We start from the raw sequence: 22726 nt of genomic DNA on the forward strand, positions 1-22726 counted from the left end.
CGTGTCATCTGCGAACTTTATTAGCACATTCCTGCTTTTTGTGCCAAGGTCGGTAATAAAAAGGTTAAATAAGATTGGACCCAGAACCGATCCTTGAGGAACTCCACTAGTAACCTCCTTCCAGCCTGACAGTTCACCCTTCAGTATGACCCGTTGTAGTCTCCCCTTTAACCAGTTCCTTATCCACCTTTCAATTCTCATATTGATCCCCATCTTTTCCAATTTGACTAATAATTCCGCTTGTGGAACCGTGTCAAATGCCTTACTGAAATCTAGGTAAATTAGGTCTACCGCATTTCCTTTGTCTAAATAGTCTGTCACCTTCTCAAAGAAGGAGATCAGGTTGGTTTGGCACGATCTACCTTTAGTAAAACCATGTTGTACTTTGTCCCAATTACCATTGACCTCAATGTCCTTAACTACTTTCTCCTTCAAAATTTTTTCCAAGACCTTACATACTACAGATGTCAAACTAACAGGCCTATAGTTACTCAGATCACTCTTTCTCCCTTTCTTAAAGATAGGAACTACGTTAGCAATTCTCCAGTCGTACGGTACAACCCCTGAGTTTACTGATTCATTAAAAATTCTCGCTAACGGGCTTGCAATTTCATGCGCCAGTTCCTTTAATATTCTCGGATGAAGATGGTCCGGGCCCTCTGATTTTGTCCCATTAAGCTGTTCAAGTATGGCTTCTACCTCAGATATGGTAATATCCACCTCCATATCCTCATTCCCGTTTGTCATCCTTCCATTACCCCTAAGCTCCCCATTAGCCTTATTAAAGACTGAGGCAAAGTACTTATTTAGATATTGGGCCATGCCTTGGTTATCCTTAACCTCCTTTCCATCCTCAGTGTGTAGCGGTCCCACTTCTTCTGTCTTTGTTTTTTTCTTATTTATATGGCTATAGAACCTTTTACTATTGGTTTTAATTCCCTTTGCAAGGTTCAACTCTACTTGGCTTTTAGCCTTTCTCACTTTATCCCTACATGTTCTGACCTCGCTAAAATAGCTTTCCTTGCTAATCCCACCCTTCTTCCACTCCTTGTAGGCTTTCTGCTTTTTCTTAATCACCTCTCTGAGATGCTTGCTCATCCAGCTTGTTCTGCAACTCCTGCCTATGTTTTTTTTTCCCCTTTCTTGGGATGCAGGCTTCCGATAGTTTCTGCAGCTGCGACTTAAAGTAATTCCAGGCCTCTTCTGCATTTAGATCCACAAGTTCTTCAGTCCAATCCACTTCCCTAACTAATTTCCTTAATTCTTTAAAGTTAGCCCTTTTGAAGTCAAAAACCCTAGTCCCAGATCTATTTTTGTTTATCCTTCCATCTAGTTTGAACTGAATTATCTCATGATCACTCGAACCAAGGTTGTCCCCTACAACCATTTCTTCTATGAGTTCCTCACTGCTCACCAAAACCAAATCTAAAATGGCATCCCCTCTTGTCGGTTCTTCAACTACTTGGTGAAGGAATCCATCAGCTATCACATCCAGAAAAATCTGATCCCTACTATTCTTGCTAGCAATTGTACTCCAGTCTATATCTGGGAAGTTAAAGTCTCCCATGATCACACATTTCCCATTAGTGTTTACTTCCTTAAAAACATTAAAGAGGTCTCTATCCATATCCAAATCAGATCCCAGCGGTCTGTAGCACACCCCAAGCACTATCTCAGGGGAGGCTCTAGTAGCTTTCTTTCCCAGTGTGATTTTTGCCCAGACTGTCTTGTCCATTCCATCACTTCTTATTTCTTTACAGTTAACCTTCTCATTGATGTACAATGCTACTCCACCACCTTTGCCTTTATTTCTATCTTTCCTAAACAGCACATAGCCTTCAATACCTGTACTCCAGTCATGACTACTATTCCACCACGTTTGTTATCCCTATAATATCTGGTTTCACTTCCTGCACCAGTAGCTCTAGTTCCTCCATTTTGTTCCCTAGGATCCTCGCGTTAGTGTACAGACATCTTAATTTTTGTCATTTGGCTTCACTCACATTCTGTACCCTGTTAGGCACGGACATTCTACCACCAACATCACCTATTAGTCTGTTATCTACACTACCCTTCCTCCTTATGCCAATTCTTCTGTCCATGGCTGTATCCCCTCTTACTTTGTTTACTTCCCTCTGAAGGTTAAATTCCGGCGTGGAGATCTCTCGAACATCTCCCAACCATCTCCCCCAAATTTCTAGTTTAAAGCTCTCTTAATCAGGTCGGCGAGCCTCCGTCCTAGAAGTCTATTTCCCTCCTTGCTCAGGTGAAGTCCATCCCGAGAGAACAGTCTTCTGTCCGTAAATGCTTCCCAATGGCCGTACATCCCAAAGCCCTCCTTACAGCACCACTGCCTGAGCCATCTGTTGATCACCATAATCTTGTCACACCTTTGTAGCCCTTCTCTAGGAACTGGCAGAATCCCACTGAAGATCACCTGAGCCTCGATTTCCTTAAGCATCTTCCCCAGTCTGGCATAGTCTCCCTTGATACATTCCAGAGAGTATCTAGCCATATCATTCGTTCCCACATGAAGGACAGTCAATGGATTCTTCCCCGCTCCCGCTAGTATCCTTTTCAGCCTCAGGTCCACATCCTGTATCTTAGCACCCAGCATACAGCACACCCTTCTGTTCTCCCGATTAGCTCTAGTCACAGGCCTGTCTATTCTTCTCAGTAAGGAGTCTCCAATCACGTAGACCTGCCTTTTCCTGGTGACAGTGTGCTTCTCTGGTCTATCTCCCGCACCCACCAGCTGCAAGTCCTCTTGATTTCCTATTCCCCCTTGAAATCCTCCTGGGGCTCATATTTGGTGTTGCCTCCATTGACTCCTCCCCTCCTCTTGCAGGACTATCAGCTCTTCTCTTTTTCCTTGCCCTCTTTCCTTCAGCGACCACCTGCTGTGCCCCTTCTTCATTTTCCAACTCTGCAAACCTGTTCCTGAGTTCTATTTCTTCTTCACTGGCCCGTTTTTTCCTCTGCCTGGTTCTCTTAGTCACATGCTTCCACCGTGCACTTTCCTCCCCCAGCAGTCTCTCCTCTGAATTCTTTGGTCCTGCTTCCATCTGCACATCTGAGCTTATCCCTTCAGCCCCCTCGTGTCTGTGCTCCATCGTCTGCTCAAACCCCCTTCTGAACTCAACCAGCGTTTGCACCTGCATCTCCAGTCCTCGGATCTTCTCTTCCATCAGCTCTATCAGGCGGCACTTCATGCAGACAAAGCTCTTTTCAGGTGCCCCCTCCAGGATCATGTACATGCCGCAGCTTCCACATCCAGTCATCCTCATTGTGTCTTTCACTGCTGACTCTGTATCAGTCATGGCCTTCCCACCTGCCGCCTGGTAGTCAACACAGCACAAGACCCCAGCAGGCACCAGACCACCACCCTATCCGTTGACTTGCTTGTCGGTTCCTCTATCTTAGTCTCCCCTGTAACCTCCCCCTGGAAACTCCCACTGAAACTCCCCTGTTTACAGCTCTGTTTGCTGGCTCCTGTGCTGCTGCCTGACTGGCTGGCTCCTTATATAGGACCCCTAATCAGGTAAGCCCCGCCCCCTAATCAGGGCTCCGCTGCTCTCCCAGCACACTGCCCCTAGCAGCCTCCACACACACACACACACACACACACACACACACACACACACACACACACACACACACAATACAATCCACAAACTACAAACTACACACTACACACTACACAATACAATCCACAAACTACAAAAACCTGCTCCTCCAACAGAACTCCCACTGAAACTCCCCTGTTTACAGCTCTGTTTGCTGGCTCCTGTGCTGCTGCAGCTGTCCTGGCTGCCCTTCACCTGCACCCCAGACAGCCCTGCAGATACAATTTGCCCTAAAGACAGGCAGTGTGACAGCTGGTGACCCTGCATAAAAGACTACATGTGTATAGAATTAGCCAGCAAGAAGTTGGGGGAACCCAGGCTTAGCTGTCCCGAATGCTAACTGTGGTGTTTCTCACAAGTTTTAATGACACCTGCAATCTGCTTCTCATTTACACTATGAATATGTCTACACTGCAATTAAACACTCATGACTGGGCCATGTCAGCTGACTCAGGCTCAGAGGACTTGGGCTACAGGGTGTGTAAATTGCAGTGTAGATGTTCAGGCTTAGGCTTGAGCCCAGGATCTGGGACCCCATCAGTGGGAAGGGTGATTCATTGAGGTATATTTTGTTGGCTTTTGCTGAGTATGAGGAGTTAGATATACAGCTGCATTTATGAAGAGTAGTACACCATGCATTGAGTTTTTTATAAAAGGAAATAACTTGCTCTTGGGCAGTCAACGGCATTATCAATATTTCTTTCCTAAAAAGTAGTGTGTGTGTGTGTGGGGGGGGTTCCTCTGTAGTGTCTACATGACACTTTACAATTATGTTAGTTAGCTTGTGCTAGTTGGCAGATTAAAACACAATAAGCAGTTGTAGAAACTTTGCAGGATGGGGGAAAGAAACTGAGTGGAAATGAAGGAGAAAAATATGGTCCACATTAGGGCCAAACACTCCTAGAAACTAGTCTTGATCTGCTAGACATTAATGTCTTGTTGGATTGTATGTGCTATCGTCATATGTGAATTTATGAAGTTTGGCTATGTATGTGTTACTGAAACATGTTGTGAGGTTGAAAACACCCATAAGAAGCCTTTCACATACAATGGTAAAAAGGCCAAACAATGTTAATGGCTTATTGAGCAAATGAACACAAGCACAAAGATTACCCCAGGAACTGTGTATAATAGAAACCTCTGAGATAGCACTAGACAATGGGAACTGTTTGACCACACAGATCACAGCAAAAGAGCTTTCCAGCAAGTGGGAAGAAGATATAAAAGGGGGAAATGACATCATGATGGGACCTCGCTCTCCCTACAACAACACGCCTGGAAACACCTGAGAAATAAAGACTGAAAGGGGCGGAAGTGATGGTCTCAGGCTAAGGGATTGCTAGCCTGTGTATGAAAACCTGAGAAACTCAAGCTGCAAAGCCAAGGCAGCTTGTGCCTTAAGAATCTGCCAGCCTGTTTATCATTCAGAGTGAGAATTTGCTAATTCATATCCTACCTATCTGGTATGTTAAACTCAGTTTGCAGTTTTGTTTATTTACTAGGCAATCTGCTTTGATCTGTTAGCTATCACTTATAATCACTTAAAATCTATCCTTTTGTAGTTAATAAATGTATTTTGTTTTAATCCAAACCAGTATGTGTTTGACTAAAGTGTCTGGGGAAAATCTCAGCTCAGTTACAAGAGTGCACAGCCCTCTTCACATTGAGGGAGAGTTGGATCAAGTGTTCAACACATATACTGGCTACATATGACCAGGGCAGGACTGTACTGCTCTGGGGTCCTAGGCTGGGAGGCTTGTGATTGCAACTGGGTGTCTCCCTACCTGTGTGAAGGCTGGTGAAAATGCAAGCTTGGAGGGCTTTGTAATTTGTCACAGCAGCACAGTGTGAGAGGGAGCTCAGGCTGGTGGATCAGAGGGCTCAGTGGTACCCCAGTTCCATGTGGCACCCCTGCGGGGGGGAACCCATCACAACCATAATTAGCTATTGTAGAGTGGACAATGCTTAAAATATGACAGCTGATTCCTAAGTATCCCAATTACGGCAGCTGGGTCTTGTTTTCAGTGCATGGAAGCTTAAAGAGCAAGCTATCTTATGGCAGTAGAAAGACAGGAAAATGTCTATAAAGAGTGAGCAGGTACAGTAAATACTGTAGGTTATTGGAATCCTTACTCTGGACAATAAGGTATTTTATCACTTGGTTTATGTTGCCAAATTTTAGATTTATGTTCCATACTAGACGAAGGGAAATAAGTATTTCTTCTTTGAGTAGCTGTAGTCATGTATTCCATGTGGGTGCATTATTTTACAGGGAGTATAATGTAGTCTCTATATTGTGCTATCCATATTTAAGAACAGTGCATATTGTATACTAAGAACTAGCATAGCACCCTGTTGCTATGCTGATTGGCACCACACATCTATGTATTGAAGATGTTTTTACACCCCTCCCCACTACACATTTAGCATGTTGAGGAATATATCCTGTTAAATATAGTGGTTACGACCATGTTCTGGAAATGGCTTGTGTTCATTTATGATTGCAGTAATTAGCATTCATAATGTATTATTATGGAGAAAAAAGAAAGCACAGGGAAAGTTTTGAGAGGACACAATTTGGTGAGTGACCAGGAAGAAAGGAAGCTAACAGGGTAGGAGAAGAAAAGTTAGTTACTACTAATAATAATAATTAAAAATAAAAACGGGTTCACACAGTTTGCCTGTTCCAAACTAGCTGTAACCAAAATGATATTGCTAGATTCATAGATTCTAAGGCCAGAAGTCTGATAATGTAGTCTGACCTGCTGTATATAACACATCACAGACCTTCTCCAAAATAATTACCAGTTCAGGGGTGATTAATAGGTAGACTGCAGGTCAAATCCAGACCACCAGACTCCTTCCAATGGACCATGGGGCTAAAGCCAAGCTGGGCTGGAGCTGTGCAGACCACTCAGACTTGAGGGCACGAAACTGGGGTGAGGAGGGGCTCCAAGGACTACTCAGGGGCGGTGGTTGGGCTGGGCTGCAGGGTGAAATCATGTCCCTGGGCAGCTGCTTGTGCAGCCACATTCCGAGTGAGTTCAACAAAAAGGAGAAAAAAGCTCAAATGAATGTGTTAGTCTCTAAGGTGCCACAAGTGCCCCTGTTCTTTTTGCTGATACAGACTAACATGGCTGCTACTCTAAAAAAGGGAAAGGGGCTCAAGTGCTTTGTGGGGAGGGGCTTGGGTGCATGAAGTAAGGGGCTAATGGGCGGGGGGCAGGCACTGGAGGCGAAGGGGAAAAGGAACAGGCTGGAAACAGAGCAGGGCCAGGACAGGCAAACCAAAGGGACTAGCTGCAAGGGCTGAGGGCAGGGCAGGCAATCTAACAATCATCCAAGGACTGGGGCGGGGCAGGCAAACAAACAGAAGCAGCTAGGAGGGCCAGGGCAAGGGGTACCAAGGGATGGGCAGGAAGGGGGCAACCTGCTGCAAGGAGGCTGGTGGACAAGGCAGAAGGTGTGAAAGTCCATGAGCCAGAAGCAGCAGGGGAGGGGGGGCACATGCACCTGCAAAATTCAGTCAGTGGTGGCTGCTGCAATAGTCCCAGATGTTAGAAAGAGGTGTTACCAGATTTGCCTGTTACTTTGGGGTATGCTAATTTATTCGGGTTACTCTTCGGGGGCGGGAGTGGGGTGTTCTGTAAATTCTATCAATGTACTGCTTGTGTCTTCATATGGAGCTCTACTTCTTTTTTCTGCAAGTCCCTTCCCAATGGAGCTATCCTGCAGGACCAAAGTTCCCCAGGGCTGGGTTCCCCCAGAACCAGAGGACCGAACACACACACACACACACACACACACACACTTAACAGAGCAAGTCTGAGCGGACCGGGTCAATCAGCACTGTCAAGCTGAGAAGTGTTGCTGCAGAGTGAATGGGGGAAGTTAAAAACACAAAAAGAGTAAAGTTCAGCAAGAGACAGAAACAACCAACTTAACCATAACAGTTATTTATTGAATAATAGTGATAACTACACAAGGAGGGCTAAACCAACATAACAATTACATTATTAAAGGTTAATACCTAAGGTAGAAAGAAAAACAGAGAGAGAGAGAGAAAGTAAAGGGGATCTCACCCATCCTTGAAGCTTGAACTGGTTGGGGTTCCCAGGTGATGGTGGTAGCTCAGGGTCCTGAGGGCAGGAGACAGGCAGAGTCCTCAGCATGATCAATCAGGAGAATATGGAGTCCCAGTGGAACTAATACATAGTTTGGATCTAAGCATCAGAACACTGACTGGAGGGTGAGTAGGGATTTTTGTAGACAAAATACAATGGTTCAAGGGACTTGATGACTCAAGGATTTTCTTTAGGCTAGACCAGGGCCGGCACCAGTGTTTTTGCCACCCCAAGCAGTTGGGTGGGGGAAGAGCCGCAATTGGCACCTCTTCGGCAGCAGCTTTACCACCGCTGCTTCATTCTTCAGCGGTAATTTGGTGGCAGGTCCTTCCCTCCGAGATGTGCCGCCTCTTTCCGTTGGCCGCCCCAGGTACCTACTTGGTGCGCTGGTGCCTGGAGTCGGCCCTGGGCTAGACAATAGGAGCTGATCACTCCTGGCTATGGGTGGTGTTTTCTTCCAGTTTGCTCACAATGCAACTAGGCTGCTTCAGTATTTTGGATATCAATCAAGGATTCATTTCTAGAATTGGTCTAATAATTGCTGAGCTGGGTGTGTGCAGGCGTAGGTTCATTAGCATCTGGAGCAGAAATTCCCATGATGCAGTGCTTCCATGCTTTTTCTGGTCCCAGAGTTCAGTGTGGCTCTCTGTTCTCCATTCTGTATGCAAATTGAGATGTCTCCCTGTCCCATCTCTCATGCAGATGAGGCTAGGGAAGTTGTCTCTGCTCTCCATTTTGTATGCTAATAGAGATGTCTTAATCTTGTCACCCTTGTCAGGAGGGGTCTAGGTGTGTCTCCCAACACCCTTCACTGCTCTTTGAAAGTTTTTTTCCTCTGATGGGTTTTGGTTTAAGCAGAGGCTGGGGATTGGGGAGGTGTCTTTCATGAGTCAGGCTGGATACTGCACCCTGGTTCCCCAAGAACACAGAGCTGACTGGTATCAGAGGTGAGGCAAGCAGTTGAGTCTATGTGCGAGGAATGGAGGCAGAGTGTAAGTAGGGGTGATGGAGGGGGCAGCGGTGGTGGTGAGGGGAACAGATAGACCAGGGGGCAGTCTCCACACCACACTGCCTGCCTTCCCACAGCAACAGTTGATACCCATACCACAAGAGCAAAGTTGAAAAGTTACTCAGTCCTTCAGGAGGCCTTGTCTACAGTGTCCTGCAGGGTTCCTGTGTGCTCCCCCAGCAACAGAGGTCTCCTCCTTCCTTCAGAGTGACTGCATCACAGGACTGTGGATGAACCTCCAGTTGGCAAATTGGGTGAAGTTGCCCCCAGGGAAGAAGTGGTTGCTGGCATTCCACTTGCACGTCACCTCGAACACCTTGCCCTGGTCCGGCTTCCACTTCAGGTTTTCCACATACTGGCAGCGGATGGCATCCTTCAGGGTCCTCTTCAGCATGGTTCTGGCTCTTGGAGTGATGATTGTATGGTCCGTGTTCTTCAACCGTGGCACCAGGACTCCCAGCGTTCCTCACCCCACGTCCAGCGGCAGCCGATACGCTTTTCGTCATCGCATAGCATTGCGGGCACAAGTCCAGAGTGAAGCAAAGTCTCCCCCGTCTTTTCCAAATTCACCTTCCAGGGAGCCACTCAGGTAGATGGCGACATTTGATTGGATGAGATCCTTGCGATTCTATTCTTGATGACATCCTGCATAGCACTTTCTGTGATGTTCCTCACCAGGGCATCTGGGCATGTCAGAAGGCAGAAAGTGTGAATGATCACCGCGACGTTGCAGAGATCACCCATATGAGGGATGTTGGTGCTGCCCTGTCTGTGCAAGGTGTACACCTGTTAATTGCTGGCTCTCTGGGGAAGAAACATCCACTTCTTCACTAGCTGTCTGATGGTGTTGTCTGCCTTGTTAACAGGTACCTTCACCACGGCAGATCCCCTCAGGACAAATGAGATGGGGGATTAGCAAGGTGTTCAAAACATTGATCTTCTGCAATGGTGCCAGTAGGGAGGAGTTGATCCTGGCCACATCTCTAGGATCTCTGCAATGGTATCCTCAGGTGTCTGCTGGACGTGGAAACCCATGGGCATGCTGAGATGTTGGTATGCTTTGCCCATTCTCAAGGAAGATAATGGTTTCACCCTGGATCTGAAATGGTGTTGCCTGAACAGAGTCCATTCTACTGCCATCAATATGCAGGGATGCGCACTTCCTAGCGCTGAAGCCTTGGAGCTGCTCCCAGGAGCCGCCTCCCTGCTGTGCAGAGTGGAGGGGAAGGGGAGAGAGGTGCTGATGACAGGGTGTCCCCCTCCCCTCACCCCATACCCCATCACCACAGATCAGGGGGATGTGGGGAGAACGTGACAAGGCTCAGGATGAAGGGAGCTTGCCGGCAGCTGCTGCTGTCTGAACTTGCTGATCTCCATAAAAGGGCAATGTACTTAAAGTGGGCTTAGCATACTTAAAAGCATACATCTCTCTCACAGACACACACACAAAAACACTCTGTCTTTCACACTCATCTCCCAACACATACTTATTGTTGCTGTTGCTTCTTGATACTTCTTTCAAAGTGTTTTTAGTGTTTTGACTGGTTTATGCATTTCATAATTTTTATTTCTCTTACACTTACATTTAATTCTTTTGAGTAGTGAGTTCTAAAATGCTTAAAATGGCTGGAGTAATTATCGCTATGGTAACTTTTTAAAAATATATACATCATATCTAGGTTTTTGGTTTCCACTAGTGGCACACATCCACACATTACCTTGACATAGTGCACATAACAAAATTCATTCTGCACATGTATGGAAAAAATTAGAGGGAACGCTCATACAAAGTACTTCCTTTTGGCTTGTCAACAGTGCCACATTTATTCTTGAAATTCCTTGCAGTAGCAGCAGCTCACCTCTGCAGACAAGGGGTCATAATATTCCTCTTGGACAATTGCCTACTCCAAGCCTTGATTCAAGAAGAGGCCCTAGAATAGTACCTCTCCTCACACAGCTGGGTCTACAGGTAAACCAACAAAAATAAACGTTCAAACCTGTGCAGAGACTGGAATTCATTAGGGCCTGTCTCGACTCTCTGAAGGCTACAACCTCTCTGACCCAGCACAGATTTACCACTCAGAGCAATTAAGTTGCTTAAATCCAAGCCAACCTACAGACATTGGCCAGGCCCTGCCTCCAACTATTAATCCATATGTCAGCAGTGACATTTGTCATCTAGCACAATAGACTACATATGCAATGCCTGCAAGGCTGGCTCAGGGCAGTATATATTCTACACAAAGTATAAACAAGCATCTTATGATTCCAACCAAAGTAAAGAACTCTCTACATTGGTGGACTCAACCATACAATGTCTGTTTAGGAGTTCCCTTTGCACAGATCCCCCTGTCGATACTCACAATGGACACCTCTCTGCTAGGCTGGGGGGCACACCTGTGCAACCACACTATCCAAGGTTGCTGGTCCCCATCAGCAGCAACATTACACATAAACCTACTGGAGATGTGGACAGTCTGCAGTGCACGCTCACACTTCCTACCCATGATTAGGGACAAGACCATAAAGGTGCTGACAGACAACATCACTTGCATGTTTTATATATATATACATAGGAGAAAGAGAAAGGAGAGGCATGGTCATGCTCCCTATGCACAGAAGCAATGCGACTATGGAAATAGTACTTGTGCCATAACATCGAAATCCTAGCCTCCTATCAACCAGGATGCCAAAACATCACAGCAGATGGACTGAGCAGAACCTTTTCCCAAGACCATGAGTGGGAAATGAAACCACGGTACTGCAGAATGTATTCAGATGCTGGGGGTTCCAACTATAGACCTCGTTGCAACAAACCAGAATGCCAAGTGCCCATACTTCTGCTCCAGAGTGGGCCTCAGACTCCGTTATCTTGGCAATGCCTTTCTCCACAAATGGGATACGCATCCTCTGTACGCTTTTCCTCCACCCCTCTCCTAGCCAGGATCATACAAAAGATAAGGACCAACAACTCCAGAGTCATCTTGATAGCTCTCACATGGCCCAGACAAACATGGTTTCCTTACCTCCTGAAGATGGCCATGAGCCCGCCACACACACTTCCACTTGTACCTCATCTCCTGTCTCAGGATGCAGGCCAGGTCTACCACCCAAACCTAGCAAGACTCCACCTGAAGGTATGGCTACTCCAGGGTTCTGAGACAGTGAAATGACCTGTGCAGAGGAAGTAAGACACATTCTTTTAAACACAGGAAGGTCCACTACGCAGTATACCTACCTTCACAAATGGAAGAGATTTCATACATGGTGTTATAATAGCAAACAATGGCAACTACCTCTCCTCTACCAATGGTATTGGATTACATATTGGAACTCAAGAAATCAGGTCTCTCCATTAGCTCAATTAGAGTATGCCCCGTGGCAATCATAGCATTCCACTACAAAGTGGACGAGTTCTGAATCTTTGCCTACCCTGCCACCAAACATTTTCTCAAGAATCTTCACAACCTCTAGCCTGAAATACAAGCCCCAATTCCCCCATGAGACCTCAATTTGGTGCTGTGATGCCTTACAGGGCCCCTTTTTGAACCACTAGCATCTTACTCACTTCTCGCTATCTGTCTGATGAGTGGGAGAACTGGGGGCCCTCCTGGCACATCTCCCATATACAATATTTTTCAAAAATAAAGTTACCCTATGACCGCACCCCAAGTTCCTATCTAAAAATAGTTTTGTCATTTCATTTGAATCCACCCATCCATCTACCATCATTCTTCCGAAAACCTCTTGGGAACAAACAAGCAGCAACGCTTCGTACCCTGGATGTCTGAAGGCCGCTAGCCTTTACATTGAAAGGACAAAGTCTTTCAAAAGGTCAGAGTTATTTCTTTCCATCATGGAATGATCTAAGGGAGATGCAATATCCAAACAAAGGCTGTCAAAATGGATGTCTGACTGCACTGACTTTTGCTATCATCATCAACAGACACAAGCCTCACCAGGGACCCCCACACACTCCACCAGAGCTTTTTCTACACTAATAGCTTTCCTCAGTAATGTGCCCATTGTGTACATTTGCAGAGCAGCAACCTGGATCTCCTCCTATACATTCACACTGCACGATACCATAGAGCAGCACTTAACATCAGACACTATATTGGGACTTGTGGTTTTATCATCTGCCATGACTGCAACTCCAGAGCCCTTCCTTTCCACTGAGGGGCACTGCTCTAGTGTCACCAAAAGTGGAACACCCTCTGGGACAGACCTTGAAGAAGAAGCGAAGGTTATTCACCCTGTGCAGTAACTGAGGTTCTTCGAGATGCTTGTCCCTATGGGTGCTCCAGTACTTTCCTTCCTCCCTTCTACTTTGGATTTTTCATGCTAGAGACTCTGCAGTAGAGAAGGAACTGATGGATGTGGAGAGGGTTGGTTGCACGTTGCTTTGTAACCACCATAGGCAGCATGAGATGGGGACAGCACATGTGCAGCCCAACCAGGTACTGCTACTAAAAATCTGCGATGTTCTTATGTAAAGTGGAGCACTGACAGGGACAACCATGTTGAATAATCTCAGTTATTGCACAGGGTGAGTAACCTCTTCTTCCTGGTCACTGATAAAAATTTTACTCCGGGGGGGAATTCTGTGCAATGCAGAATTTTGCAGAAATTAACATGTACACAATTTCCTTCCCCCCCCCACCCCCTGACACAAATGGGCTGCACTGCTGCTGGCCACCACTAGGGGCTGCTGGACCCAGCAGAGTCCAGATCGCACATGGAAGACACTACTGGGGGAAGGAGGGGAGGGAGCTAGAGTATCCCTGGCAGCTGCAGTTCCCAGCATGCCCTGAGGGAAGGGGACAGGGATGCGCAGGAAACTCCATGCAAGCCTGGGACCAAGCATCAGGCTGTTTCTCTCTCTGGATCCCTGAGGGGGGGAAGTGGGCATCTGGGCGGGGGGAGGGGAGGGGAGGAGCAGGCAGCTGTGGGGGCCAGAGGTAGGCTCAGGGGGGAGAGGGTGCAGGTATCTGGGCTGGGTGGGGCATGACTGGGCTCTGGAGGAAGGGAGTTTGTGTGTATTGGCTGAGGGCATCTTGGCTGGGCTCTGTGGGGGAGTTGGGAAGGATGCAGAGAAATAGGAACTGGGTTGTCAAAGGGGTTTCTTTAACTCTACTTCTGAGGGATTTTTGTGTGTGTATCTGCTATAGACATACTTGCTGACAGGTATTTTGAAATAAATTACCAAAATAATTGAAACTGGTATGATTAAGTGTAAATTTGACTAATAAAATTTGCAGAATTTTACATTTTTTAATATAGAATGCCCCCAGGAGTAAAATGTTAAATAGCATAGGGTTAAGAACTGATCCCTGCATGATCCCACTAGAAACAGACCTGCTTGATAACAAATTCCTGTTTACAGTTACATTGAGACCTATCAGTGAGCCAGTTTTTAATTCATTTAATATGCACCATGTTAATTTTATATCATTCTAGTTTTTTTTAATCAAAATATCATGTGGTACCAAGTTATAAGTCTAAGTATCTTACATTTATCAACCAAATTTGTAATCTTATCAAAAAAGAGAGATCAGGTTAGTCTGACAAGTTAATCAAGTCCGATCACCTATATAACACAGGCTATTTGAATTTCACCCAAAAATTCTGTATTAAGCCTATAACTTCTGGTTGAGTGAGAGCACATCTTTTAGAAACACATCTGTTATGGTTATAGTGTAAACTACACTTTCAACTCCTGTGGTTCTTCGCAAGTACCTCCCCTAGGTGACATGCCTGGCTTCTTGCACTTCAATCTGGGTGAAACCACAAGATTCAACCACTCTGGGACTTGGTCTCTGAACATCAGCTTGTCCATTTTTTCCAACAGTATTAATGCAACAGGCTCAACTTGATTTGGCACTTGTAAGCCCTTTCACTTTCAAATGAAAGTATTATTTGTTCTTCCAAAGGTGAACACACAGCACATAGAGTGAGGGGTAAAAAAAAATAAATGTCTACATGCATATTCCATTTTACTTAACCGTTAACCTTTCCTTGTAAGCTTTCATACATTTCAGATAATCCAGAGATAAAGGAAACTGGGCTAAGAGATGCAAACTTCCCCACTGTAATTTCTGCACCCCTCTTTCTCTGTGTCTCCCTAGAGAGCCTTTGGCTGTTCACTTAGCCCCCACCATTTTCTAGGCCAGAGGTTATCTAATATTAGGTATCCTCCTTTTGGTCCTAGACTTAGCCTTGGGAAGAATAAACCAGTCTCAATCTGACTAGTCCAGGTAGGTGTATTCCCAATAAATAATTTCCCCATTGTTTCCTCAAGGACTTTTATGTGTGTCATTGTTTTACCTTTCTTGCTTGTTTTACCTTTCTTGCATGGTTCCTGTAAGAATCTCTTTTGATGTACCTGGATAGCAAGTAGCCCTTCAGAAACAAACACAAAGAGAGATGCACAATAGTCATTAAAAATAACACTGCTCTACAGCCAAAATGCTTCTGAAATAAATGTAGTCCAACTCTACTAATTCTGGGTCACTGAGAACGAAAATGATGCTTAAAATTGTTGATTGGCTCTAGTTTTCAAGATATGCTATTGGGTCAGTATATACAACCCTTGACTTGGGAATGGTGGAGGATAAGTGAGTTATAAAGGGAAGGGATCTCAATTTAAACCAGAAATGACTAAAATACATCTTTGACTGGATCTATGAATAAATCTATGACTGGGTTTGGACAGTACTTGCTTTTTAGGCAAAACAATGAATGATGCAATCTGAAGCTGGTATTGCGTCATACATGATATGAATTGCATCATGTTATTCCTAGAAGTCATGGATGATGCAATCATAACGAAGCTTACATCACTCTGCTGAACAAATTGCCCTATATCAGCTCTAGAAATCATACAGTGTCGTGCTCTCTTATTTGTCAGTGTTTGATTTTGCAAAGGGACACATTTCTGTTTAGCCAAAGTGAGCAGAGATGCCTCGTACTTGTGTGAACAGTGCAGATAACTTCTGCTATGTTTGTGGTGAAGTGACTTTTGCATCACAAAAGTGCAATCTAACCACTATGGTTAAGAGAGCCTATCACCTTTATTTTCGCTGCAAAATTGGAGATCAGGACAAGAGGTGGGCCCCACACATATGCTGCAACACTTGTGCAAAAAATCTTTGCCAGTGGTTGACCAGGAAAAGGAAATCTATGCCTTTTGCAGTGCCAATGATTTGGAGAGAGCCAACAGATCATACCAGCAATTGTTACTTCTGCATGGTGCCTCCAGCTGGGAAAGGTGTGTCAAAGAAGAAAAAGTGGACTGTGCATTATCCAAACATTCCATCAGCTATACGCCCAGTACCCCACGGAGAAGGACTGCCGGTTCCTGATGCACCAGAATCATTCTCACTTGAGTCAGACGAGGAAGAGGAAGAGGATGAAACTTCTGGTCCTGAACCATCAATGTCGCAGGACCCACATTTTCTCCCATCCTCCTCCTCTGAACCACACCTCCTAACACAAGGTGAACTGAATGACCTTGTCAGGGATTTGGAACTACCCAAGAGTAAGGCAGAGCTGTTGGGCTCCAGACTACAGCAGTGGAATCTCCTGGCAGGCTATCAGGGTAAATGGAGCCCATCAATGCTTGCAGACTATTGCTGGACAGTGACAAGAAATGCTCCATTTAATGAATACAAGAGACAAGCCAAGAAGCGCCGAATAGACACTGAATAGGACTAAACTATGTACATAATAGCTTTTTGCCTTTTATTTCATAATAAATTTTATTTCTATAACCCTTTTGCTGATTTTTAAAGTGTTACATAAACAGGACAGGTGAAATATTATCATGTAAAGCAACCATAAACACATGAAAAGACCTAGGTTTACAATTTATGATTAAAACTGTACTATCTACACAATATACATAGACATAAAATGTAAAAACTTAAATATCTTAGAAACAGTAGCCAATCAGTTGTTTTAATTTTCATATTTGAATTCAGCACATCAAAATACATTATAAATATCACATTTTATCTCTGAAGCAGACGACTTCTCAAAAATTGTAAACCAGTGTAATAGATATTTCCTAGTTTGTCACAACAGCCCATCTTGATTTAAAGAATTACAATGGATTCCTCATCACTTTCTCTTTGTTAATTGCCTTCACTCTCAAAATTTTGCAATTTATTTTCAAGTTGAATTTGTCTAGTTTCAACTTCTATTCATTGAAGCTGTACCGCTGCGAACAAATATTTAAACAGGCATTGGGCCAGAGAAAGTGTCAGACTGACTCTGGGCAAGGTACTCACTCAGGATGTAGGAAACCCAGAGTCGAGTCCCCCTACTCTAATTATTTATACAAAGTAGAATAGCTTCAACAGGAGAGATTGAAGAAGCCCCACATCAAAATAGTCCATAGCTCAGTGGTTAGCGCACTTCCTTGAGGGGTGGGAGACCCCTGCTGAAATCCTTTTCTCCCCATCAGACAGCTGGGGGTCTGGGGGGAGGCTTGAACTGGGTTCCCCTACTATGAAGCAAACTCACAGCCAAACCAAGGTTGTTCACTCAGCTGCTGTAGTAAGTCAGCCCTCAGGCATGCAGCAGCAGCCTATCACTGAGCAGAGCTTGGGTCAGCTATTTCCACAACCCCAGCAGAGTTGAAGATCAGCCTGAGCAACAGTGCTATCCAGCCAGGCAATCTTCTGCTGCCTTGCACTGCATCAGACTCGAGAGATTCACAGTTTGCCCCTGCCTCAGCCTCAGTTTTGCCTCTCTTTTCTTTTATGCCAGTATTGTCCTTGCCATACACTAGCCTTGCTCCAACCTCCTTGGCAACCCACTCCAGCCTTGCCTTCTGAGCCCCTGTGCTTCTCCCCCCACCAATCCCTCAGACTCTGACTGTCCAGTTTCAACCTTTGACACATATCTGGCCTCCAGCTTCGGTATAGACTGGACTTGTCTTTGAACTCTGACCACCTCGCTTAGACACAGTTTTGACCGATTCTTTCCCCGGTCTGTCCTTAGACCTCAATTCCAGGACCACCCTTGGCCCAGGCCCAAACCTACCTCTAGCTGTGACCCACGCTCCATCCACTAGGCCTGATTATTGGAAGCAGTGCCTGACACTTACAGCCAGGTGAGTATTCTATTTGCTAGGCTAAAAGTTATGAGGGATGCTGTAAACATGGGTGGCCGGGGCTCGACCATCTCCGGGGAGGAGGGGAGCCACGCCAGCCCACTCCACTCCGGTTGGTCCGGGAAACTAGCCCGGCAGTCCTTGCGGGGCTTGTCCGTCCAGTGGGCAAGGGGCTCAGGCCCTCCGGCAGAGCTGCCGTACCAGCTGCGAGGCGCCAGGCCCTATGCCAAGGCAGACAGCCAACACAGAGTCAGTAAGCTCCGGCCTGGGTCAGGACTGAGTAGTACCAGTAATAGACTAAGGTCCAGCCCTAGGTCAGGGTGGGTAACAAACGCTGACTCAATAAGCTCAGGCCTTTGGTCAGGGCTGAGCAACAGTAACGGTTATCGGCCTCCTCAGGCCAGGGAGGAGGGGGGGGTCTGCCACCCCAGAGTGAGATGGCAGTGGGGACGCAGGCCCTCCCACTCCACTGCGTCTCAGCCCAGGGCCCTAACAGCGGCTGTCACTCCGCTGGCCAGTCAATGGGGGATCCTGACCGCAACACACTGACATAGGCTTCGGCAACTCCGCAGCCTGACTGGGGTCGGCTGCCCCCGGGTTGCTTCTGTACTCCCCCTTGGGACCTACCTGGGTTCTAAAGTCGGCCTCTGAAGGGTCCACGAGCATAGGCTCATCGCAACTGGGGCTGGGTGATAGGTCCGGGAATTCCTCAGGATAGTCAGGCCAGGGTGGCGCTGGCGGCTCCTCCGGGTAGCAGCAGGCGCAGGGAAGCCCCGTCGGCTCCTCCGGGTGGCAGGAGCGGGGAAGCCCCGTCGGCTCCTCCGGGTGGCAGGAGCGGGGAAGCCCCGTCGGCTCCTCTGGGTGGCAGGGGTGGGGGAGCCAGTCTGGGCAGCTCCCCTGGGTCGCTGGAGTCTCCCAGTCTCAAGCTCCCTGAGGTACATCTGATCTCTCCGGCTGTTGGGGCCTGACTGAGCTCTGAGGGCCGGCTTTTATAGTTCCGGGTCGCTGCCTGACCACTTGAGGGGCGGGCTCAGAGCTCTGTAGCTCTGCTCACTCTGGCCTCCAGCGGGGCTTGACCCTCTCCAGGGAGGAGGGGAGCCACGCCGGCCCACTACAGATGCCCTCCTTCTCTAGCTGTTTTCTGTGGAGCGAGATGGCCTCTGAGCATATCTACCAGATCGGGCCCCAAATGTGACATAGGCAAAGGAGCATCTATTCTTCCCTGGTTTGTGGATCACAACTGGGCCTTAGGAGTCCGGTCACCTAGAGTGAGGCCATAGTGCATGTGCCCAAAGTCAGAAAAAATAGGCACAGAAGGAACTTTTATTTCAAAATTTACTCACTGAGTGAGTTTAGGCACCTACAGAGTTAGGCAGTAGCTCAGCAGGGGTTTTGTGAATGCCAACGGGGCTTAAATGGGACTTAGATTACTAAAGTGGCTGTTTGGGTATATAGGGCTAAAATTTGAAAGGATAATGGCAAATATCAATGTCTTTGTTCATTAATTCAAACTTGCTAGTTCATTAACCAAGATAACTTGACTTCTCAGGAGAACAAATCAAAAGTATCCATACAAAGGAAGTTAAAACACAAAATATGCAAATCCTCATACACTAATATTCTGAAAACGTGATTTAAAAATAAGGGGAAGGTTGTTATGGTAGCTTATGAAAATATCTAAACTCAGTAAACATCTAAATGAAATGCACAAAACCTGGTGTTTGCATATTTATTAGACATAGGCCCCAGTCCTCTGTTCCTTGTGTGAAAGAAGAATGAATTATATTGTGAAAATAGAAAGGATTAAAGAAATGCTGTCTGTACCTTTAAGCAAAACTGTTGGAATGCTGCAATCCAGGTGTCACGAATACAGACATTAACATAGAACAATTGAACCGTTTAAGGGCAATTGGTGAAGTATTAGCCTTAGATAGATAAGTGTTAGTAAGGAAGTAAGATATGCATGCTGTGCCCCACGTGAATTTTACTGTTTTGCTTTCTTTGTCCCTTTGTCTAATTCCCACTCTTTTATCTGTATAAATAAGACTGTTTGGGTCTTGCATGGCCAAAAACATTATCTGGGTGTTATTGGCGGAGCGCTGCGTTAATAAAACAGAGTGGTCTGACAAATTGTGAGTCCTGATTCTAACTTTGACACTTGTTAAGGCAAGGAAAATGCAGGATTGGAGCCTTATGCAGTAGGTAGTGTGTAATGTGTTCTGAGCACTTAGGAGTCACTACTCTAGGTGCAAACAAATATGCATTCATGAATTAAAGCCAGTAAAAACTGAACAAAAATGGTTTTTATTTTTCCAGATGGCATGCTATTTATACAATTTAAACAAAGTGTTTGAACTGTAAAATGAAAGTAGAAAGTTGAAACTTTCAGGAACTAAATTGGATTAATCAGAATTGCCATGGTAACTGCATTTGTGGGCTTGTCTACATCACAAAGTTGCAGCGCTGGTGAGGGGGTTACAGCGCTGCAACTTAGGAGGTGTACACATCTGCAGGGCATCACCAGCGCTGCAACTCCCTGTTTGCAGCGCTGGCCGTACTCCCGTTTTGTCTCTGGTGTAGAGGATCCAGCGCTGGTGATCCAGCGCTGGTAATCAAGTGTAGACACTTACCAGCGCTTTTCTTGACCTCCGTGGAATAAGCAGGTATCCCAGCATACCTGAGGAAGCCTCTCTGGTAATCAAGCAGGTCTCCTTCCCCGGTTTGCTCTCGCGTTCCCCGAACCCCCGAGCAAGCAGGTCTCCTTCCCTGCGGTTTGCAGGGTGGTTCGGGGAACGCGAGAGCAAACCGCGGCGAAGCTGGTCTCCTTCCCCGGTTTGCTCTCGCGTGCCCCGAACCCCCGAGCAAGCAGGTCTCCTTCCCTGCGGTTTGCAGGGTGTTTCAGGGAACGCGAGAGCAAACCGCGGCGAAGCTGGTCTCCTTCCCCGGTTTGCTCTCGCGTTTCCCGAAGCCTCGTGCAAGCAGGTCTCCTTCCCTGCGGTTTGCTCTCGTGTTCCCCGAACCCCGAGCAACCAGGTCTCCTTCCCTGCGGTTTGCAGGGGGGTTCGGGGAACGCGAGAGTAAACCGCGGCGAAGCTGGTCTCCTTCCCCGGTTTGCTCTCGCGTTCCCCGAACCCCCCTTGAAGCCACTCAACAGCGCTGCAGTGTGGCCACATCTAACACCACTTGCAGCGCTGGTTGCTGTAAGTGTGGCCACTCTGCAGCGCTGGCCCTATACAGCTGTACTAATACAGCTGTAACAACCAGCGCTGCAAAATTAAATGAAAGTAGAAAGTTGAAACTTTCAGGAACTAAATTGGATTAATCAGAATTGCCATGGTAACTGCATTTATGAGAAACATTGTAGGCAGAGTCAGTATGTATTTGATTCTCTCTCTTAATAACTGATGGATCCAGGGTGCAATGAGAATTTTCAAAAGGAGGAGTGCCAAGAATTCTCCCTCTTTGGTGCTGCATCCAGCTCTTTTCCCTGTGCCACTCCCCCATACCCAGTTCTATGTGCTCTCATGCTGCCTTTGCACCCAGCCGCACACTCTCCCTACTGTGTGTGCACATGCACACTCTTTCTCCCATTCCTTTGCTGCTCCATACCTAACCCCATGCTTCCCTCCCCCCGCTCCATGCACACTCCCTGCCTCTTGCTCCACACCAAGCCCACTCACATTGCCCTGCACCTACCCTGTGATCTCCCTGCCCCACACTCAGACCTGAGCTCATACCCAGAGAGGCAGTCAGGCTGAAGAGAAGCATCCCCACCAGGGGAGAGGCTAGTTCTGGGAGTCCCAGACCCCATCCTCCTTCTGTGTCTTTACTTCCCCAGGAACTGATAAAAGCCTGGATCCAATCTTCCCATTCTCCTGGGGACTGATGGCTCCCAGTCCACCCCTGCCCACTCCACTTCTCCTTGAGGGCTGGGAATGCCTGGTTCCCCTGGGTGCCAGGAGGACTGCAAACGTGGGGGGAGGCAACGAGGTGCAAAGAGTTGCAGCACCACTCAAACTTGGTTCGGTTCTCCCTATGTTCTAAGAGAGGTGAAGGCAAGTGTGACATTCCCCGGGTGCAACCTTATCATAAACCTAGTCCCAGATTTGGAACTTAGCGTCCAAAATATGGGGGTTAGCATGAAAACCTCCAAGCTTAATTACCAGCTTGGACCTGGTAAAGTTGCCACCACCCAAAAAATTAGAGTGTTTTGGGGCACTCTGGTCCCCCCAAAAACCTTCCCTGCGGGACCCCAAGACCCAAATCCCTTGAGTCTCACAACAAAGAGAAATAAACCTTTTCCCTTCTCCCCTCCAGGTGTTCCTGGAGAGAGACACAGAAGCAAGCTCCGTGAATCTAAACAGAGGGATTCCACCCTCCCCGTTCCCAGCCTTGGAAAACAGAAGTACCGAGAGTTAATCTCTCTTTCCCCCTCACCCAGAGGGAATGCAAAGTCAGGCTCGTAAATCTAACACACACAGATTTCCCCCTGACTTCCTCCTCCCACCAATTCCCTGGTGAGCACAGACTCAATTCCCTGGAGTTCCCCACTAAAGAAAAACTCCAACAGGTCTTAAAAAGAAAGCTTTATATAAAAAGAAAGAAAAATACATAAAAATGGTCTCTCTGTATTAAGGTGACAAATACGGGTCAATTGCTTAAAAGAAATATGAATAAACAGCCTTATTCAAACAGAATACAACTCAAAGCACTCCAGCAACTATATCCATGTAAATACAAAAGAAAACAATAGAAACCTTACTGCCTTACTATATGGTACTTACAACTTGGAAATAGAAGATTAGAAAGCAGGAAACAGAAATCCTCTCATAGCCGAGAGAGCATACAG

The 22726-nt window shown here is 46.5% G+C and overlaps 1 protein-coding gene across 1 annotated transcript in view; it reads right to left on the reverse strand.

The window, feature by feature from the left end:
* Positions 1-976: 976 nt before the first annotated feature.
* The window catches only part of LOC127042864 (uncharacterized), a 61826-nt gene continuing 40076 nt past the window's right edge, over positions 977-22726 (reverse strand). The window contains exon 2 of the mRNA XM_050936349.1: positions 977-1797. Coding sequence (XP_050792306.1) covers positions 1070-1797 — 728 coding nt within the window. The 3' untranslated portion in view covers positions 977-1069. The remainder of the gene's footprint in view (positions 1798-22726) is intronic.

Source organism: Gopherus flavomarginatus, chromosome 1 (genome assembly GCF_025201925.1).
Source record: "Gopherus flavomarginatus isolate rGopFla2 chromosome 1, rGopFla2.mat.asm, whole genome shotgun sequence".
Taxonomy (NCBI): Eukaryota; Metazoa; Chordata; order Testudines; family Testudinidae; genus Gopherus; species Gopherus flavomarginatus.